At 46.1% G+C, this 22478-nt stretch overlaps 1 protein-coding gene across 1 annotated transcript in view; it reads left to right on the top strand.

The window, feature by feature from the left end:
• Positions 1 to 21434, top strand: part of LOC140387621 (uncharacterized) — an 82198-nt gene extending 60764 nt beyond the window's left edge. Inside the window, exons 17-20 of the mRNA XM_072470814.1 lie at positions 387 to 488; positions 10592 to 10643; positions 16219 to 16327; positions 21012 to 21434. Of these exons, the coding sequence (XP_072326915.1) occupies positions 387 to 488; positions 10592 to 10643; positions 16219 to 16327; positions 21012 to 21165 (417 nt within the window). The 3' untranslated portion in view covers positions 21166 to 21434. The remainder of the gene's footprint in view (positions 1 to 386; positions 489 to 10591; positions 10644 to 16218; positions 16328 to 21011) is intronic.
• The last annotated feature ends 1044 nt before the right edge of the window (positions 21435 to 22478 follow it).

Raw genomic sequence — 22478 nt, 5'->3', positions numbered from 1 at the left:
GGGCCGGGATCGATCCCGGGTCCTCGGCGCTGTGAGGGAGCAATGCTAACCACTGCCCCACCGTGCCGCCCTGTTTATTTTTGTGTACTCTGTTGACATTCCTTTTTTAAAAAAAAAGATCTCATTAAATAGCTACTAGCAAATATAAACCACAAAATTATGTCAACATTTCAGTGAAAGGTTGATGCCGTTTGTCCAATAAAATGCCGAATTCCCTTCATACCGATACAAAATCTAGTCCGTCAAGTTTGTAACCTCTGTTCACTACTTTAAGTCTGAAATGTGAAATTCCTACCCATTCATTGTGTTCATTAAATTCCATCCTTTCATATGGTTGTCATTTTCACACGATTACAGCTTTTTCTTGGTATATTTTTCATTTATAGGCTGGACGCGATCCTAATAACTCATGCATTCGCTACAGCTGCGTAGATAATATTCAAGTTGAACACGAAACAATCTGTCCGGAAGCCAAGAACTGTTCTGAGGTTTGTACTGTGGAAGCGGATATGCTGTAATGCACTGCTGTTACAAAATTAAGGCTGAGTAATTGAGTTTGATTTGCAGACCCAGCATTACCTATTTACCATGTATTCTGTTGTTTGACCAATATTCTATCCATTCTGAACCATTTCCTTACTTTTATGCCTGAATTTTTCTAACCTGTACCTCAAACAAATAACTTCAATGACACCTAATTGAATGCCTTCTGAAACTGTATTCCCTCTATCTATCTAGAGAATCACCTCATCAAATCTCCCACCAAAATTTGTTCAACTTTACTTGCTTTCAAAAAATGATGCTTCCTGCCCTGAATGAACCATAAGGTCATAAGACATAGGAGCAGAATTAGGCCATTCAGCCCATCGAGTCTGCTCCGCCATTCAATCATGGCTGATATGTTTCTCATCCCCATTTGCCTGTCTTCTCCCCTTAACCCCCATCCCCTTATTAATCAAGAATCCATCTTTCTCTGCCTTAAAGACACTCAGTGATTTGGCCTCCACAGCCTTCTGTGGCAAAGAGTTCCACAGATTCACCATCCACTGGCTGAAGAAATTCCTCCTTATCTCAGTTTTAAAGGATCGTCCCTTCAGTCTGAGGTTGCGCCATCAGGTTCTAGTTTTTCCGACTGTGGAAGCATCCTTTCTATGTCCACTCTATCTAGGCCGCTCAGTATCCTGTAAGTTTCAATAAGATTCCCCTCAACCTTCTAAGCTCCTCAATGACAAGCTCTTCATTCCAGGGATTATTCTCGTGAACCTCCTCTGGACTGTTTCCAAGGCCAGCACAATCTTCCTTAGACATGGGGCCGAAACTGCTCACAGTACTCCAAATGGGGTCTGACAAGAGTCTTATACAACCTCAGAAGTTCATCTCTGCTTTTGTATTCAAACCCTCTCAACATGAATGCTAACTTTGCATTTGCCTTCCTAACTGCCGACTGAACCTGCACGTTAACCTTAAGAGAATCTTGAACTAGGACTCCTAAGTCCCTTTGTGCTTCTGATTTCCTAAGCCTTTTCCCATTTAGAAAATAATCTATGCCTTCATTCTTCCTGTGAAAGTGCATAACCTCACACTTTTCCACATTGTATTCCATCTGCCATTTCTTTGCCCACTCTTCTAGCCTGTCTGAGTCCTTCTGCAGCCCCCTGCTTCCTCAATACTACCTGTCCCTCTTCATTTCTTTGTTTCATCTGCAAACTCACCAACAGTGCCATCAGTTCCTTCTTCCAGATCATTGATATGTATTATGAAAAATTGTGGTCCCAATACTGATCCCTGAGGCACACCACTAGTCACCGGCTGCCATCTTGAAAAAGACCCCTTTATCCCATTCTCTGCCTTCTGCCAGGCAGCCAATTATTATCCATGCCAGTATCTTATCCTTAACACCATGGGCTCTTACCTTCCTTAACAGCCTCCTATACAGCACCTTGTCAGATGCTTTCTGGAAATCTAAATAGATCACATCCACTGATTCTGCTTTGTCTATCTTCCTTGTTACCTCCTCAAAGAATTGTAACAGGTTGTCAGACATGACCTCACCTTGACGAAGCCATGCTGACTCAGATATATTTTATCATGCACCTCCAAGTCCTCTGCAATTTCATCTTTAATAATGGACCTCAAAATGTTACTGATGACCAAATTCAGGCTAACTGGCCTATAATTCCCCAACTTCTGCCTCCCTCCCTTCTTAAACAGAGGTGCTACATTAGCCATTTTCCAGTCCTCTGGGACCCACCCTGCCTCCAATGATTCCTGAAAGATCACCACCAGTGCCTCCACAATCTCCTCAGTTATCTCCTTTCACACCGTGGGGTATAGTCCATCCGGTCCAGTTGACTTATCCATCTTCAGATCTTTCAGTTTCCCTGAACTTTCTCCTTAGTAATGGCCACTACACTCACCTCTGCCCCCTGATTCTCCTAAAGTTCTGGTATCCCACTGGTGTCTTCCACCGTGAAGACTGATGCAAAGTAACTATTCCGTTCCTCTGCCATTTCCTTGATTCCTATTACTACTTCTTCAGCCTCATTTTTCAGTGGTCCAATGTCTATTCTTGCCTTTCTTTTACCTTTTATACATTGAAAAATATTCTTGCTCTCTTCATTTATAGTACTAGCTAGCTTACACTCATTTTTATCTGCTCCTCCCTTATTGCTTTTTTAGTTGTCCTCTGCTCACTCCTAAAGGCTTCCCAATCATCGGCTTCCCACTGATCCTTGCCGCCTTGTATGCTTTTTCTTTTTCTTTTATGCTGCCCTTGACTTCTCTCTTCAGCGATGGATGCCTCATCCTCCCCTTAGCATGTATCCTGCTCCTTATGCCTCCCGAATAACCCCCAGAAATTCCTGTCATTGCTGTTCCACTACCTTCCCTGCTAGGGTCCCCTTCCAATCAACTCTGGCCAGCTCCTCCCTCATGTCTATGGAGTTACCTTTATTATTCAATTGTAATGCCAATACATCTGATTCTAGCTTCTCCCCCTCAAACTTCAGGGTAAATTCTATAATATTTTGGTCAATGCCCCCTAAGGGTTCCTTCATCTTTAGTTCCCTCATCAAGTCTGCCTCATTACACATCAACAAATCCAGAAATGCCTGTTCCCTAGTGGGCTCCGTCACAAGTTGCTCCAAAAAAACATCTCTTAGACATTGCACATATCTCTTTTCTTGGGATCCACTACCAACCTGATTTTCCCAGTCAACTTGCATATTGAAGTCCCCCATGACTATTGTAATATTGCCTTTCTTATATCATAGATTATCATAGAATTTACAGTGCAGACCTTTTCAATCTCCTGATTTATTTTCTACCCCAGATCCTGACAACTGCTAGGGGGCCTGTACATAACTCCCATCAGGGTCTTTTTTCCTTTGTGATTCCTCAACTCTACCCACAGAGATTCTATGCCTTCTGATCCTGTATCGCTTCTTGCTGTCGATTTAATTTAATTCTTTACTAACAATGTAACATGCCCCCTCGGCCCATCTGTCTATCCTTTCAATAGGACACATATCCTTGGATATTTAGATCCCAGCCCTGATATCCTTGCAGCCACGTCCCTGAGATACCCACAACATTGTATCGGCCATAGGCAGCTGGTCAAGTGTATTCCTTGAAGAGTACAGAAGTGGTCGTCGTAGAGTTAAGAGGGAAATCAGGAGAGCAAAAAAGGGACATGAGATTGCTTTGACATATAAGGCAAAGGAGAATCCAAAGTGCTTCTACAAATAAAGGGGGAGAGAGTAGGGCCTCATAAGAATCTACAAGGGCATCTATGTGTGGATCCACAAGAGATGGGTGAGATCCTAAATGAATATTTCACATCGTAATTTACTGTTGAGAAAGTCTTGGATGTTAGGGAACTTCGGAAATACACAGAGATGTCTTGAGGAGTGTTCCTATTACAGAGGAGGAGGTACTGGAAGTCTTAAAATGCATCAAGGTAGATAAATCCCCGGGACCTGATGAAATATATCCCAGAATGTTGTGAGAGGCTAGGGAAGAAATTGCAGGTCCCCTAGCAGTGATATTTGAATCGTCGACAGCCACAGCCTGGAGATTGGAGGGCAGCAAATGTTGTGCCTTTGTTTAAGAAGGGCTGTAAGGGTAAGCCTGGGAACTACAAAACAGTGAGCCTTACTTCTGTATTGGGTAAATTGTTAGAAGTTATGCTGAGAGACAGTATCTACGGACATTTAGAGAGGCAAGGACTGATTAGGGAGAGTCAGCATGGCTTTGTGGGTGGAAAATCCCAAATTTTATTGAGTTTTTTTAAGGGGTAACCAAGAAGGTAGTTGAGGGCACTGCAGTCAATATTGTCTACATGGTCTTTAGTAAGGCCTTTGACCAGGTACTGCATGGTAGGTTGTTTCATAAGGTTAAATCTCTTGGGTCCAAGATGAGATAGCCAATTGGATACAAAATTGGCTTGATGACAGAAGACAGAAGAGGGTTGTTTTTCAAACTGGAGGCCTGAGACCAGTGGTGTGCCTCAGGGATCAATGCTGTTTCCACTGTTATTTATTTTAGTGATTTGGATAAGAATTTATGAGACATGGTTAGTAAGTTTGCAGATTACACCAAAAAAAGTGGCATAGTGGACAATTAAGAAGGTTATCTAGGATTGCAATGGAATTTTGATCAATTGGTCCAGTGGGCCGATGAATGTGAAATGATGCATTTTGGTAGATCTAATCGGGGCAGGACCTACTCAGTTAATGGTAGCATGTTGGGGAGAGTTATAGAACAAAGAGATCAAGGAGTACAGGTTCATAGCTCCTTGAAAGTGAAGTCACAGATGGACAGGGTGGTGAAGAAGGCATTCGGCATGCTTGGTTTAATTGGTCAGAACATTGAATACAGGAGTTGGGATGTTTTGTTGAAGTTGTATAAGACGTTAGTAAGGCCACACTTGTAATACTGTGTACAGTTCTTATCACCCTATTATAGAAAGGATATTATTAAACTAGAAAGAGTGCAGAAAAAATTACTAGGATGCTACCAGGATTTGATGGTCTGAGTGAAAAGGGGAGGCTGGATAGTCTGGGACTTTTTTCCCTGGAGAGTAGAAGGTTTAGGGGTGATCTTACAGAGGACAATAAAATAATGAATAGCATGGATAAGGTAGATAGTCAACATCTTTTCCCAAAGGTAGAGGAGTCTAAAACTAGAGAGCATAGGTTTAATGTGAGAGGGGAGAGATACAAAACGGTCCAGAAGAGCAATTATTTCACACAGGGTGGTGAGTGTCTGGAACGAGCTGCCAGAGGCAGTAGTAGAGGCTGGTACAATTTTGTCTTTTAAAAAACATTTAGACAGTTATATGGAAAGATGGGTAAAGAGGGATATAGGCTAAATGCGGGCAATTGTGATTAGTTTAGTGGTAAAAACAGGGCGGCATGGACAAGTTGGGCCGAAGGGCCTGTTTTCATGCAGTACATTTTCTATCGACTAATTTGGATATGCGCAACAAGCTCATTTGCCTTGTTGTACAACACCCTCAGTCCTGCATTGACCACCTCCCTTCTCATATTTGTCCTCTTTTTTGCTCTGCCTGAAGTTAGATTCCTGCCACCTTCTATACTCTCTGTTCTAATACATGTTCGGAAACTTTACTGATCTCTCCTGAGCCCTCAGCCGCTTTAACTAGTTTAAAGTCTTCATCATTAACCTGCACTTCTACCTTCTCCTCTTTTAACTTTGCTTTTCTAATTCTCCATACAACTGAACCCCCCCCCCCCCCACTATTTAGTTCAGAGCCCTATCTACAGCCCTAGCTATGCGATTCGCCAAGTCTCTGGTCCCAACATGATTCAGATGAAGACCGTCCGATCGGAACAGGTCCCCCCTTCCCCAGTACTGGTGTCAATGTTCCATGAATTCAGAGACATTTCTCCCAAATCAATCTTTGATCCACACATTTACCTCATTAATCTTATTGACCCTATGCCAATTAGTTTGTGGCTGAGGTAGTAATCCACAGATTATTACCTTTTTTAGTTCTGCTTTTTAATTTACTTCCTAGCTGTTCATACTCCCTTAGCAGAACCTCTGTCCTTGTTCTACCTATCTCGTTGGTACCTACGTGGACCACGACAACTAGATCTTTACCCTCTCACTCCAAGTTCATCTGCAGCCCAGATGAGATATCCTGAACCTGAGCACCAGATACTTATAAATGAGAATCTTTGTGCATATTTATTGTTCCTACAAAGTTAGACGACAAATGATGCTCCACTTACTGGTCAACTTACTGCTCCCCTATTTATCCTTCGTGATTAAAAATATGACCTCAGAAACTCTTCAATCTAATTTTACCTTTCATGAGAGTGGAAAAATTGTAACTAGGACCCTTCCTGTTTCCTATCTGCACCTTGGGTTAGAGTCACATGGGGCGCGATTCTCCGACTCCCCACCGGGTCGGAGAATCGCCGGGGGTCGGCGTGAATCCCGCCCCCGCCGTGTCGCAAATTCTCCGCCACCGGATATTCGGCGGGGGCGGGAATCGCGCCGATCGGCGGGAATCCCCCGGCGATTCTCCGGTCCGCGATGGGCCGAAGTCCTGCCGCTGTCAACCCATGCCAGCCGGCGTGGATTGAACAACCTTTGGGACGGTGGGACACAGCGGCGCGGGCAGGCTACGCGGTTCTGGGGGCGGGGCACAGGGCGATGTGGCCCCGGGGGGTGCCCCCCCGGTGGCCTGGCCCGCGATCGGGGCCCACCGATCCGCGGGCGAGCCTGTGCCATGGGGGCACTCTTTTCCTTCCGCCTTTGCCATGGTCTCCACTATGGCTGAGGCGGAAGAGACCCCCTCCACTGCGCATGCGCGGGGATGCCGTGTGCGGCCGCTGACCCTCCCGCGCATGCGCCGCCTGGCAAAGTCATTTCCGCGCCGGCTGGCGGTGCACCAAAGGCCTTTCCCGCCAGCTGGCGGGGCGGAAATCAGTCCGGCCCGGGCCTAGCCCTTCAAGGTAAGGGCTCGGCCCCTCAAGATGTGGAGAATTCCGCACCTTTGGGGCGGCGCCATGCCGGACTGATTCACAAATGTTTTGGTGCCGGTCGGCGGAGATCGCACCGATTACAGAGGACCCCGCCCGGCTCATGTCCCACCAATTGTTTTGGGGAATCTTTTACAGTTATTTTTAACAATTATCCTACATCCTTCCCTCGTGAACCAATATCCTCACTTAATCAGCATTTCAAAAAACCATTGCCACATACTTATTTAATATTTGTCATAACTTGATGCTTAACAATTTAACTCCTTCACACATGAGCAATTCTACTTTCTTGACCTGTTACTTTACCTTTTATATGCAAGTAAGATGTTTTGCTATTTCCTTATTATAGTATCTGCTCGCCTTCTCTCTTACAGTGATCACAGAACATAGAACAGTACAGCACAGTCCCACAATGTTGTGCCGACCATTTATCCTAATCTAAAATCAACCTAACCTACAACCCTTCACGTTACTGCTGTCCATGTGCCTGTCTAAGAGTCGCTTAAATGTCCCTAATGACTCTGACTCCACCACCTCTGCTGGCAGTGCATTCCACACATCCACCACTCTCTGTGTAAAGAACCTACCTCTGACATCTCCCCTATACCTTCCTCAAATCACCTTAAAATTATGTTCCCTCGTGACAGCCATTTCCACCCTGGGGAAAAGTCTCTGGCTATCTACTTTATCCATGCCTCTCATCACCTTGTATACCTCTATCAAGTCACCTCTCTGCCTTCTTCGCTCTAGTAAGAAAAGCCCTAGCTCCATCAACCTTTCTTCATAAGACATGCCCTCCAGTCCAGGCAGCATCCTGGCAAATGTCCTTTGTACCCTCTCCAAAGCATCCACATCCTTCCTATAATGAGGTGACCAGAACTGGACACAATATTCCAAGTGTAATCTAACTAGTGTTTTATAAAGCTGCAGCAATACCACATGGCTCAATCCCCCTGTTAATGAAAGTCAACACACCATACGCCTTCTTCACAACCCTATCAACCTGGGTGGCAACTTTGAAGGATCTATGTACATGGACCCCAAGATCCCTCTGTTCCGCCACACTTCCAAGAATCCTGCCTTTAACCCTGTATTCAGCATTCAAATTCGACTTTCCAAAATGATCACTTCATATTTATCAAGGTTGAACTCCACCTGCCACTTCTCAGCCCAGCTCTGCAATCTGTCAATGTCCTGTTGTAACCTGCAACAATCCGCAACACTATCTACAACTCCCCCAACCTTCGTGTCATCGGCAAACTTACTAACCTACCCTTCCACTTCCTCATCCAAGTCTTCTTTAAAAACCACGAAGAGCAGAGGTCCCAGAACAGATCCTTGTGGGACCTCCAGGCGGAATACTTTCCATCCACTACCACTTGCTGTCTTCTTTCGGCCAGCCAATTCTGTATCCAGACAGCCAAATTTCCCTGTATCCCATGCCCCCTAACTTTCTGAATGAGCCTACCATGGGGAACCCTATCGAATGCCTTACTGAAATCCATATGCACCACATCCACTCCCTGACCTTCATCAATGTGTCTCGTCACATCCTCAAAGAATTCAATGAGGCTTGTGAGGCATGACCTGCCCCTCACAAAGCCATGCTGACTATCTTTAATCAAACTATGTTTTTCTAAATAATCATAAATCCTATCTCACAGAATCCTTTCCAATATTTTGCTCACCACAGACATAAGGCTGATGGGTCTGTAATTCCCAGGGATTTCCCTATTCCCTTTCTTGAACAGGGGAACAACATTCACCTCCCTCCAATCATCCGGTACTACTCCAGTGGAGAGTGAGGACGCAAAGATCATCGCCAACGGTGCAGCAATCTCCTCCCTCGCTTCCTGTAATAACCTTGGGTATATCCCGTCAGGCCCAGGAGACTTCTCTATCCTGATGCTTTTCAAAATTTCCAGCACATCCTCCTTATTAATATCAACCTGTTCGAGTCTATTAACCTGGTTCACACTGTTCTCATGAGCAACAAGGTCCCTCTCTCTAGTGAATACTGAAGCAAAATATTCATTTAGGGCCTCCCCCATCTTCTCAGACTCTAGGCACAAGTTCCCTCCACTATCCCTGATCGGCCCTACTCTCACTCTGATCATCCTCTTATTTTTCACATAAGTGTAGAACGCCTTGGGGTTTTCCCTAATCCTTCCCGCCAGGGTTTTTTCATACCCACTTCTAGCTCTCCTCAGTCCATTTTTGAGTTCCTTCCTGGCTACCTTGTAACCCTCTAGAACTGAGTCAGATCCTTGCTTCCTCAACCTTAAGTAAGCTTCCTTCTTCCTCTTGACTAGAAACTCCACTTCACTTGTCATCCAAGGCTCCTTCACCTTACCATTCCTTCCTCGTCTCAGTGGGACAAAACTATCCAGCACTCGCAGCAAGTGCTCCTTAAACAACCCTTACATTACTGTTGTGCATTTCCCCAAGAACAATTGTTCCCACTTTATGCTCCTCAGCTCCTGTCTAATAGTAGTATAATTTCCCCTCCCCCAATTAAATACTTTCCCATACTGCCTGTTCCTATCCCTCTCCATGACTATGTTAAAGGTCAAGGAGTTGTGGTCACTGTCACCGAAATGCTCTCCCACAGAGACATCTGACACCTGGCCTGGCTCGTTGCCGAGCACCAAGTCCAAAATGGCCTTCCCCCTAGTTGGCCTGTCTACATATTGAGTCAGGAATCCTTCCTGTATCCACCTGACAAAATCTGCTCCATCTCTTATTGCTTGTTAGCCTATACAAATTACTCCATTCTCTATATTCCTAAGATGTTCCCAGGGGTAAATTTTCCAATCCCGCCCAGGAATTGTAGTGGGTGGAATGGAAAATCTGGTAGACTATTTAAAGGTCCGTTTCCCTTGGGCGGGAATTTCCAGTCTCGGGTTGAAGCAATCGCAAACTCTCTCGTCTTATGTTTACTGATAATATTGTTAGCCCCAACTTCCTTATACGTCAGCCTTTTAAGTTTAATCTTAGAGGTAATTTTGATATCTGTTATGTTTTTATACTTAATCTGTTTTACATCCTTATTTGTGAGATGTTTCACTTTTGGCATAGATAAATACCCGCAATTCATTTGTGTATCTTCCTGTGTGGTTTGTGCGTTTCTAATCACGGTTCCTGCTGATATTCTGTCTTATAAAATATCCACATGGACTCCTCAATGGCTGAAAGGTTATATGCACCAAGTAGTGTTTTACTTAGATCTCAGATTTGATTACTTATTTATGCTCAGAATGTTTATCGCATGGCAATGATGAGATCACCTCCATGGGCCTCAAAGTGAAACGGAAATTCTCCAGGGTTCCCATTCCTGTCATAATCTGAGCATTCTTGCTGTGGCAAACATGCATATCAACATCAGACCAGGGTTGGCAATGATACACCCCCACCCCCTAATAAGTGGCTTATAAAAATGTTTGCCTAATCTCACACATGATATGTAACTGAGCTACCAAATGGGTTGTAGAGAGGAAGGAAAAATGGGAAAAAGAATGATACACTGTTGAGTAACATGCATGTTAATTTTTCAATGTTTTTTTTTCTGTTGCTAGTCTGAAAAAGTCTGGGATGAAATTCATTGCTGCTATTCCTGTCCGGAAAGACGTAATTATCTAATATTTGTTCATTACAATTGTTTTGCCTTTTATTCTTCACTCAAGATGCAATATCAATGTCGGTCAAATTTAAAGGAGACATTTTAAAACATAACCATCTTGTAAAGTCATGCATTCATAAAAGAGACAAAGGAGGAAATATCCAACTTTACAAAGCTCTTTTTCCTAACAGTGCAATAGAAGTATACTACTGTTGAAGGTATCTATAGATTCTTTCTCAAAGGATAGAGTCAGAAGTCCTTGAATCACCTTTCTCACTCCTTTCTTTGTCTTGTGATCCTATGAGTGTTTACAACAATGTTATGATAACATTTAGAAGAAATAGTTCTTCCTTCGAACAAATATCAAGGAAATAAGTTTCTACTTTGAGTGCAGTTGGGAAATTGGGTACAAATTGCATTTGAAATTATACTGGTTAGATTACATTTCAAGTTTCCCCAATAATTTATTTGCTCAATCGCAAACATAAAAACGTCCAAATACAAGCACATAAATCCAGTGTATCGACACATCGTTCTTTTTCTTCTTTCCATGAAAAAGTATTCACCGATGTACTTAAGAATGGTAACCAGACACAATTTTATTAATACTGCAATCACAAACAATAAACATTTTTAATCGAATTGTCTAGCCGAGGAACCTACTTTTAAGTAACACAAAAATCTATTCTGAACCATTTACTTAGTGTACACAAGTCAGTTACTTAATTAAAACTAAAATTAAACTTTTAAAAACATGCTTACTAGAATATAAGAGTAGGGTTGTGCTTCTGAGGATGTAGAAGTCTCTGGTTAGACCCATTTGGAGTATTGTGACCAGTTGTGGGCTCTGCATCTAAGGAAGAATGTGCTGGTCTTGGAAAGGGTCCAGAGGAGGTTCACAAGAATGATCCCTGGAATGAAGAGCTTGTCATATGAGGGGTAGTGGCGGACTCTGGGTCTGTACTCGTTGGAGTTTAGAAGGATGAGAGGAGATCTTATTGAAACTTGCAGGATAGTGAGAGGCCTAGATAGAGTGGACGTGGAGTGGATGTTTCCACCAGTAGGAAAAACTAGAACTCAAAGACACAACCTCAGACTGAAGGGACGACCCTTTAAAACTGAGATGAGGAAGAATTTGTTCAGCCAGAGGGTGGTGAATCCGTGGAACTCTTTGCTGCGGAAAGCTGGAGAGACAAATCACTGAGTGTCTTTAAGACAGAGATAGATAAGTTCTTGATTAATAAGCGGATCAGGGGTTATGGGGTGAAGGCAAGGGAATTGCGATGAGAACCATATCAACCATGATTGAATGGTGGAGCAGACTCGATGGGCCGAGTGGCCTAATTCTGCTCATATGTCTTATGGCATTTGAACCTAAAAACAAGTTTAATGGAAGAACTTCGCTCTAGGGCCATAAATGGGTGCAATTGACAGAAACTCAGTCTGCTAATTAATTTGACGTATTGTCTGTTTAGTGGGTGGGCCGACTTCAGTTTGGTTTCAGTAAAGATTGGAAAATTGATTTGTACACCTAAAATTCCTCCACCTTTTACACTGGCTGCGACAATTTTGGACACATTTCCTAGACTGGTAAAAACTGTGTCACCTAGCCACAACGCAATCCCATTATTTTGATCGGAGGAGGAAGCCAATTTCCCAGTCAGGGCCAGGATCAGGTGAAAAGGTTTTTAAACCAACACTAAAACTTTCCTCTGGGTTCCTGGTACCTGTTGGTAATATATTGCTTGTATCTTATTGGAAACATGACTACTTGGTGTAACCTTCAGCATGTTAGCTAGTTCTTGTTTTTCCTCTTGAAACTCCATACGACTTCCTGTTATATTTCTTTGTTTCCGCAAAGCGAAAATGTCTGGAGGTGCCCACACTCTAGATTCTTGTAAAACATGATGAGAGGTTTATTAAGAGGTATTGCTCGGACAATCAAAGATGGTGATCTGTCCAAAGCCTACGCACACAGGCACGATGGAGGCAAGACAGGGGAATAGTGATATTGTCACTGGATTAGTAATCCAGAAACCCAGGGTAATGCCCTGGGGGTGATGGTGAAATTTGAATTCAGTAGAAAATCTGGAATTAAGTCGGATCATGACCCTGAAAGCATTGCCAATTGTCTTAAAAACCCATCTGGTTCACTAATGTCCTTCAGGGAAGGAAATCTTGCGTCCTTACCCGGTCTGGCCTACATGTGACTCCAGAGCCACACATCGATGCAGTTGACTCTTAACTGCCCCCCTCTGAAATTGCCTAGCAAGCCTCTCAGTTCAAGCACAATTAGGGATGGGCAACAAATGCTGGCCCAGCCAGCGACATCCACATCCCAAAAACTAATAAAAGAAAAACACTGCTGACATCACTCCGCATCATGTAATGCATAACCAGCAGGAATGTGCTCCCTGATATATAACACTTCCTTCCTTAAAGGTTTCTTTGCTCCTTATCTATTCTACTGCTGTATTATTGGAAGAATGTGTGGAATCTTGTGCCCTCCCCAAAGGGCGAATTTCATGGTGGAGTCATTAATCAGGTGGGAGGATAGCTGGGGCAACTGCCACTTTCCTCCCTCCCTGCTAAGTATGCGATGAGAAGACCTACAGAGAGTTTTCCTGCAAGCCTCAACAACAGAAATTAAGTCTCTTAAGTGGGCAATTAATGCTCACTTAATGGCCACATCTCAATCTCTCCAGCATTAACCCAGCTGTGGAAGGTGGGGGCGAGCCATTTGGTAAGCTTGATCAGTAATCCATGTAGAATTGCTGGTGGGTCCCCTCATTTGAAAGCATAGTGCCAGATTGAGGAATGCAGCATCGGGGAGGGGGAAAGATATTGAGAGGCACCCCTTACAGGTGACCCCCCTCCCCCGCAGTCCCCAACCCATGATCCCCATTTTCGCTGTCACCTCATGTCTGGTACGGGATTCAGTGATGTTCTGAGGCCTTGGTTGGGATTCCTGCTGGCAGCAACTATCACCTCCCCGGTTCCGTCCTCTGACTGGCCTCCAACCCTCAGCGGATCGGACTTTTCCCCCCGGGACCCTTGATCAAAACAAAAGGCTTGCTGCTGGCCTGTCAAGTGCCTGAAAGTGGAACGAGATATGGTGGACCTTCCCACAAAGAGGCTCCATTGCCAGCAGCAGAGACCCTTTTCACCTTCTCAAGACTCTGCACAATGTTTCAATTCCATCCATTGCTCTACTTGCTGTTTCCCTCTCTTTCTGCCATTTTTGCTGCACATCATTTTTGTTGCCAGTGGGGTTCCTCTGAAGAAGATTCACGTGGAATTGAAAAGTTAACTCTGTTTCGCCCTCCATGAGTGCTGCCGGACCTGCTTAGTGTTTCCAACATTTTTTGTTGCACTTGGAAAGTGAAGGCTGTAGCTGTGAGGGGGCTCTTCCAGTTTCCATTTTTTGGAATATCTGACTTGCCTGATCAGGAGGAGAGCCTCTGGCTGTTCCCGCTCCCCTCCCCCCCTTAACAAAGAAAGTGGCACTGGGTGATGTGGGGTCAGTAGGGGTGAGGAAGATCATCTGTGAGAGAAAGAGAGAGAGATTGGGAGAGTACTTTGAACAGAGAATATACTCTTCCTCAACATTATATTCAAGCAAATTACTGCAGATGTTGGAATCTGAAACAAAAACAGAAAATGCTGGAAAATCTCAGCCGGTCTGACAGCATCTGTGGATTCTAATGGAGCTAATGTTTCGAGCCTGGATGACTCTTCATCAGAACTAGAGAGAACTGGAAATGGGATATTTATACAGTTGTTGGGGGTGGTGGGGGGGGTTGGGGGTGGTGGGGGGGGGGGGGGGGGGTGCATGGGGCAGTAAGGGCTGGATTGAGGGCCACTGATAGGTGGAGGTTAGGGAGAGATTGACAAAGATGTCATGAACAAAAAGACAAAGGGAATGTAAATGGTGGCAATCAAGGCTGAGAAGGGTGCTGAAAGTGGCACATTAAGAGATCAGAATGTGTTCATGGCACAACAAAGGTAAGTAGTGTGTCAAAGGGCAACCTGGAACAGATGGCCTGCGTGGGGTGGGGTGGAAAAAGGGGACATTGTGGTCAGGGACAAATAAGACAGAAAGCAGGGTGAAAAAGGAGATGGAAAAATGAATCATTGAAAGTGTTGTTCAGGCAAAGACTCCACGAGAGGCCAGGATGACAGGGTACAACTCACTTTATTCCACACTAGTCACAATAATCACTCCACACCCCGCAGGGTCTCCTTCCAGGTGGTGGTTTATATTCTGTGGGGAGTTCCTCCAATTAGGAGGGAGCTCCACCCACTAGTCACCTGAGTAGCTCGTGCTCAGTTATGTAGGAGGGGAAGCGGATCCTATACAGCTCTGTCCCTGTAGGGGGTGGTAACAGAAAGAAATCAAAATAAATTGATAGAAATAAAAATGGGTTGAAGGTGGAGGAGAAAGTTCACAGTCTGAAGTAGTTGAACTTAGTGTTAAGTCCAGAAGGTTGTAATGTGCCTAATCGGAAGATGAGGTGTTGTTCCTCCAGTTTGCCCTGGGCTTCACTGGAATGTTGCAGCAGGCCGAGGACAGACATGTGGACATGAGAGCAGGATGGTATGTTGAAGTGGCAAGTGATAGGAAGGTCTGGTCCTGCCTGCGGATGGACTGAAGATGTTCTGCAAAGCGGTCTTCCAGTCTGCGTTTACAATTCAGAGTAGGCATCATTGGGAGCAGTGAATGCAATAGACCAGATTGAAAGAGGTGCATGTGAAGTATTGCTTCACCTGAGAAGAGTATTTAGTCCCTTGGATGGGGAGAAGGGAGGAGGTTTTGGGGTTATGGAGGAGTGATTCAGGGTATCCGGGAGGGAACGGTCCCTGCGGCTTGCTGACAGGGGAGTGAAGGGAAGATGTGTTTGGTGGTGGTACCATGCTGGAGTACGCAAAACTGGCAGAGGATAATTCTTTGAGTGCAGAGACTGGTAGGATGAAAAATAAGGACAAGGGGAGTTCCAGGATGGGGGGGGGGGGGGGGGGGGGAGGGGGAGGGGGGGGGAGGGGGGGAGGGGGGGGGGGAAGGGGTGAGAACAGAGGTGTGGGAGATGGGGCGGACACCATTGAGAGTCCTGTCAACAACAGTGGGTGGGAAACCACGCTTAAGAAAGAATGGGGACATGTCAGCAGCACTGTTTTGGAAAGTGGCATCATTGAAACAGATGCAAAGGAGGTGAAGGAACTGAGAGAATGAGATGGAGTCATTCTAGGATTTGGGGAGGGTGAAGAGCTGTAGTCAAGTTAGATGCGGAAGTTGGTGGGCTTGTAAGGAGACCAGTAGACAGTCTATCCCCAGAAATGGAGATAGAGAGGTCAAGGAAGGGAAGGGAAGTTGGAGATGTAACATGTTAAGGTGATGGAGGGGTGGAAGGAGCGAGGTTGGAGTCAAGATAGGAAGAAATCAGTTCAGTGGAGCAGGAACAGGCTGACACAATGGACCTACTGGGACAGTCCTGTTTGTGGATTTGGGGGAGGACACTCGTCCTGTTCAAGTCCATGTTGTGATGACTGCTTATTTTAATGTTAATTTACTGTTCATTTTCACAGAAACACTATGCAAAACCAGATCTTACAATAAAACTGTTATGATCGAATCCTGTAAAGAATTTGAAATTGAACTCCAAATCTGTGAAGGATATTGTGAAGGATCAGCAGAGTAAGTAGTATTTTCACTAACTTTGCTAATTAAATAGGAAATATTAGCAACCGCTGAGGAATGAATAATTCAAAGGAAATTAATATCACTAAAAAAGTATGGAGTGACTATGGTCCTTAAATCCCGGCTGTACTTGTGAAAAGATGGAACAGGCTATTCTGCTGAACCAACATCCACACCAATTTGATTGATTTTGTGTTGATTGTTCCAGAGGTATGCTCCAGCATGTTATTTTCAATTTAATAAGAAGTCACCATTATGGACCTTTCCAATAATTTATTTCCTGGTCTATAAAGCTGTGGTAGCGTGGCCCCTTTAAGGGTTTGGGGTTTGGCCAATTATTAATTGGACAGAAATTAGTTGTCCACTAATTATGAACACAAAACTCTGTTGATTGTAGAAAACAATTCACATTAATATGGGGTGGAATCCTCACATCAAAATAACAACTAGCCCTTCCTTTTCAATCTGTGAATAATGCTACTCAGCATCCGCCAGGGTCCTCGGCATGTATGCAACGGGCTTCTCTATGCCATCGTCCCATCAATGTGAGAGGACGGCATCCACTCCAAATGGGGAGGTGTCACACATCAGGATTAGCATTTTGGCGGGGTCATAATGGACCAGCATACTTGAGGACAGCAGTCGCTATTTTAAGTTCACGATAGCTTCATCCTGGGGTTCCTGCCCTGACTACCTTTTGATGTTTTTTCAGTAACATGTGCCGGGTGATAACAAAGTGGCCAGATTTGGGATGAAGTTCCCATAGTAATTTATCAGACCTAAAAAGACTTCAAATCTGTTATTATTTGAGGGTCAGCACCCCCTTGATGGCCGTGACTTTATCCTAAGCAGGGTGCAGACCTTTCTTATACATCTGGTACTCTATGTAGATCATCTTGCCTGTCTGGAATACACATTTCTCTCTCTTGAGATGCACGCCTACACTGCAAAATTGCCTCACGGCCTGCTCCAAGTTTGCTCGGTGCTGTTGTTCAGTGGTCCCTGTGATTAATGCACCGTGAGATATATTGCTACCCAAGGCCGCCCTTGGAGAATATTATCCATGACACACTGAAACATAGCACGTGTCGACAAGACTTTTAAGAGCAGGTGCGTATATTCGTACAGGTCCTTAAGGGTTTTAATTGTGACGTACTTTCTGGATGTTTCATCCAGTTCAAGCTGGCGGTAGTCATGGCTCATACCAAGTTTCGTGAAGATTTGACCACCTGTCTATTTGGCCTGTAAACCCTCTATATATGGCATGGGGTATTGGGCTTGAGGGCGGGGACCACAGCTACAGCACACTCCGTGAACTGTACTGGCTGTATTACCCCGAGGCTTCCCAACTGCTCGCTATCTGTCTCTACCTTTGCAAACAATAAACATGGGACTGCCCGTGTCCTGAAATATTTTGGTACCGTGTCAGGATCCACATAGATCTTGACTCTCGCTCCTTTTGTTTTTACTGAGGCCCTCTGGGAATACTTTGGGGTATTTGTTGATAACCTCATACAATCCACCGATCCTTAATGTAAAAATTCCCAGCCAGTCCAGTCGGATCTTCTGGAGCCAATCCTTGCCCATGAAACTAGGTCCTGATTCTCACATGACTATCAGTGGGAGTTGTGCCGACTATAATAATCTTTATTATTGTCACAAATAGGCTTACATTAACACTGCAATGAAGTTACTGTGAATATCCCCTAGTCTCCACACTCCGGCGCCTGTTTGGGTACACCGAGGGAGAATTAAGAATATCCAATTCACCTAACAAGCACGTCTTTCGGGACTTGTGGGAGGAAACCAGAGCACCCGGAGGAAACCCACGCAGACACAGGAAGAACGTGCAGACTCCACAGACAGTGACCGAAGCCGGGAATCGAACCTGGCACTCTGGTGCTATGAAGCAACAGTGCTAACCATTTTGCTACCGTACTGCCCATGGACTACTATCCATAAGATTGCGGTGGTCTCCATAATCTTCAAAGGTTCTCCCATGTATGTGGCTAGTCTGGGCCTGGTGCTTCTTAGGCTTAAGAGCAGAATACTCATTCAGATATTCTGGAATGTCTGTACCCCATGACGGAGACATCAGCTCCTGAGTCCAGTTCCATCTCTAAGGAATGAACGTTGATAAGCAGCCTTATCGGGGTGATCTTGGCAGTGATGATGCAGTTTGACTGCATCATTTTGTCCTTTAAGGGCTGGTATACTTGCAAGGCATGGGACTTAGATTGTTTTGGCTTATGGCCTGGGCAGCATTTGTACTGATTCTGGCAACCTTGCCTAAGTCATGCCCTTCAACAGCACCTAGAGCAGCCTGCGGCTGACATTTGTGGGCCTCGGGGAATGTTTCCAGGGTACATATGGGATTACCCAGCCGTTTTAAAAAGGCAGGACGCCCTTCCAGAATATTGAGTTGATGGTGGGAGAGGCATGTGGGTGCCTTCCCTGGATACGCTGGTTTCTATGTGAGGATCCTTCCGCTAACCTGAGGACATAGAACATAGAAAAATACAGCACAGAACAGGCTCTTCGGCCCACGATGTTGTGCCGAACCTCTGTCCTAGATTAATCATAGATTATCATAGAATTTACAGCGCAGAAGGAGGCCATTCGGCCCATTGAGTCTGCACCGGGTCTTGGAAAGAGCACCCTACCCAAGGTCAACACCTCCACCCTATCCCCATAACCCAGTAACCCCACCCAACACTAAGGGCAATTTTGGACACTAAGGGCAATTTATCATGGCCAATCCACCGAACCTGCACATCTTTGGACTGTGGGAGGAAACCGGAGCACCCGGAGGAAACCCACACACACACGGGGAGGATGTGCAGACTCCGCACAGTCAGTGACCTAAGCTGGAATCGAACCTGGGACCCTGGAGCTGTGAAGCAATTGCGCTATCAACAATGCTACCGTGCTGCCCTTAAGAACAAATTAATCTACACTATAGCATTCTACCGTAATCCATGTACCTATCCAATAGCTGCTTGAAGGTCCCTAATGTTTCCGACTCAACTACTTCCACAGGCAGTGCATTCCATGCCCCCACTACACTCTGGGTAAAGAACCTACCTCTACCGTTTCCCTTGAAGTTCTTGCGCCCCTTTCTCTCAATTCTCCAGGGACAAAGCTATTTCTATAGCCTTTTTGAGGTCAAGGTTGGGCTCCGCCAGTAATTTTTTCAGGATTGTAACATTGTTAATTCCACACACTAGCCCATTGCCTCGCATCTCGGTTAGGGACGAGCATATTTGCTGTACACTGCCATTTTCAGCAACCTACCAAATATTTCCACAATGGGGGCTCCGGGGATGTCCCAGCTGCGTTAAAATGGTAACATTGGAGATTATGGATGGCTTTGGGTCGTAGTGGTTTCCCACCAGTTCCGTGACCTCGTTGAACATTTTGGTGTTGGGGCCGCTGGATAGGTTAAACTTTAGATAATGCGAAACATCAGGGGCGAAATTCTCCCCCAACGGTGCGATGTCCGCCGACTGGCGCCAAAAACGGCGCCAATCAGACGGGCATCGCGCCGGCCCAAAGGTGCGTAATGCTCCGCATCTTTGGGGGCCGAGCCCCAACATTGAGGGGCTAGGCCGGCGCCGGAGGGATTTCCGCCCCGCCAGCTGGCGGAAATGGCGTTTGTTGCCCTGCCAGCTGGCGGAAATGGCGTTTGGTGCCCCGCCAGCTGGCGCGGAAATGCGGCGCATGCGCGGGAGCGTCAGCGGCCGCCGACAGTTTCCCGCGCATGCGCAGTGGGGAGAGTCTCTTCCGCCTCCGCCATGGTGGAGGCCGTGGCGGAGGCAGAAGGGAAAGAGTGCCCCCACAGCACAGGCCCGCCTGCGGATCGGTGGGCCCCGATCGCGGGCCAGGCCACTGTGGGGGCACCCCCCGGGGTCAGATCACCCCGCGCTCCCCCCAGGACCCCGGAGCCCGCCCACGCCGCCTGGTCCCGCCAGTAAATACCAGCTTTGATTTACGCCGGCGTGACAGGCAATTTCTGGGCGGGACTTCGGCCCATCCGGGCCGTAGAATTGAGCGGGTGGTCCCGCCAACCGGCGCGGCCTGATTCCCGCCCCCGCCCAATCTCCGGTACCGGAGACTTCGGCGGGAGTGCGGGCGGGATTCACGGCGGCCAACGGCCATTCTCCGACCTGGCGGGGGGGTCGGAGAATGACGCCCCAGGTTCTGGCAGAAAACCGGTAGTGATTCACTCTGGCCTGACGCCACGCCACCAAGGAGTCAGCATCACACGGGGCTGGAATGTACGGCAAAAAGCCATTGAATTATATTAAAATAATGGAAATCCCGTCCCTGGAGGGGGGGCTGGGGAAAATCTCAAATCGAGGTCACCCTGGCTCAAATCCCGTTATGGCCCTCTCGCGAGATTTAGCAGCCATAACGGGATTGCACGTTTGCCGAACGGGCTTGAAAAATTGTGCCTTGATAATGTTATTAGAGAGTTGTTGCCTTATCTCTGAATGTTGTTCCCTTCAAGGATTCCCTGCTATTTTCCACTTATTGGTTGAATTGAACTTATATTTTCAAATGTTCAATATAATTTCTCATGGTAGTGTATGAAAAATATGCAACATTAAAGGCTTTTGATTTTTAGTTTAATGGTGTTTGTGTTTGTATCCCTATAATGGATGTTTTTTTCATCTTTCAGATATGATATCACCCTAAGCCGTATAAAGCACAACTGTTCCTGCTGTCGTGAAGATCAAGTAGAAAAAAGACAATTAGAACTTCAATGTGATGTTTTACGTGACACCTTCAAGTATATTTACATCAAGTCATGTACATGCATTGAATGTAAATAGTAATTAATGATGTGGAAGTGGATTAACTCAGCTATATGCAATCTATACGGGTGATTTGGGTAATATAATTAATCCAAATGGGGAAAGATTGTTTATGCATGCAAGTTGCTAACTTTACCTTAATAATATGATGCATGACAAGAATGTGAAAATCTAATTTCAAGTAAAATATTCCTCTCTTGTCTGAGGTTTGTGGAATCTTTCCTTTCTTTTGCAAACTTATTCACTTTAATGTAATTATAAATGATAATAAATGTCTTTAAAAATCATTGAATTTATCATGTAGTTCTCTTATTACAAGTTTTGATGAGCTTTGGCCCAAAATTTTCAGAAAGTACTGAGTCACAAGGTTATGGTTTTAAGTCAAACTTCAGAAACTGTCAAGGGTACCTGACAGCTTCTTCTCTGAGCATTATTTCAGTCATCCAGACACGATTTGTACTTCTCTCCAAAAAACACTGTTCTGTTCTTTCTCCATCCCTCTTCCCAACTGGGCACTATTACTTTGGTCTTATCCTCCCCATCTCCTACTGAACATGGCTCATACACTTTGCCCCTTTTTACTTTTCCCTACCTCACCTTTCAATCCTCTTTCTCCATTACTTATTTGTCTTCTATCTCCCTCTTCCGTGCTTTCCACCTTTGTGCTCTGGGGCGACATTCTCCGAACCCCCTCCCCGGGTCGGAGAATCGCCGGGGGCTGGCGTGAATCCCGCCCCCGCCGGTTGCCGAAGTCTCCGGCACCGGAGATTCGGCGGGGGTGGGAATCGCGCCGCGCCGGTTGGCGGGCCCCCCCCCGCTCGATTCTCCGGCCCGGATGGGCCGAAGTCCCGCCGATAAATTGCCTGTCCCGCCGGCGTAAATTGAACCACCTACCTTACCGGCGGGACCAGGCGGCGTGAGCGGGCTCCGGGGTCCTGGGGGGGGGGGGGGCGCGGGGCGATCTGGACCCAGGGGGTGCCCCCACGGTGGCCTGGCCCGCGATCGGGGCCCACCGATCCACGGGCAGGCCTGTGCCGTGGGGGCACTCTTTCCCTTCCGCCTCCGCCACGGTCTCCACCATGGTGGAGGCGGAAGAGACTCCCTCCACTGCGCATGCGTGGGAAACTGTCAGCGGCCGCTGACGCTCGCGCGCATGCGCCGCCCGGAGATGTCATTTCTGCGCCAGCTGGCGGGGCACCAAAGGCCGTTTCCGCCAGCTGGCGGGGCGGAAATTCCTCCGCCATTGGCCTAGCCCCTCAATGTTGGGGCTCGGCCCCCAAAGATGCGGAGGACATCGCGCCGTTTCCAGAGAATTTCGCCCCTGATCTGGG

This window comes from Scyliorhinus torazame, chromosome 13, assembly GCF_047496885.1.
Source record: "Scyliorhinus torazame isolate Kashiwa2021f chromosome 13, sScyTor2.1, whole genome shotgun sequence".
Lineage (NCBI taxonomy): Eukaryota > Metazoa > Chordata > Chondrichthyes > Carcharhiniformes > Scyliorhinidae > Scyliorhinus > Scyliorhinus torazame.
This window is presented reverse-complemented; position numbering and strand designations above follow the sequence as displayed.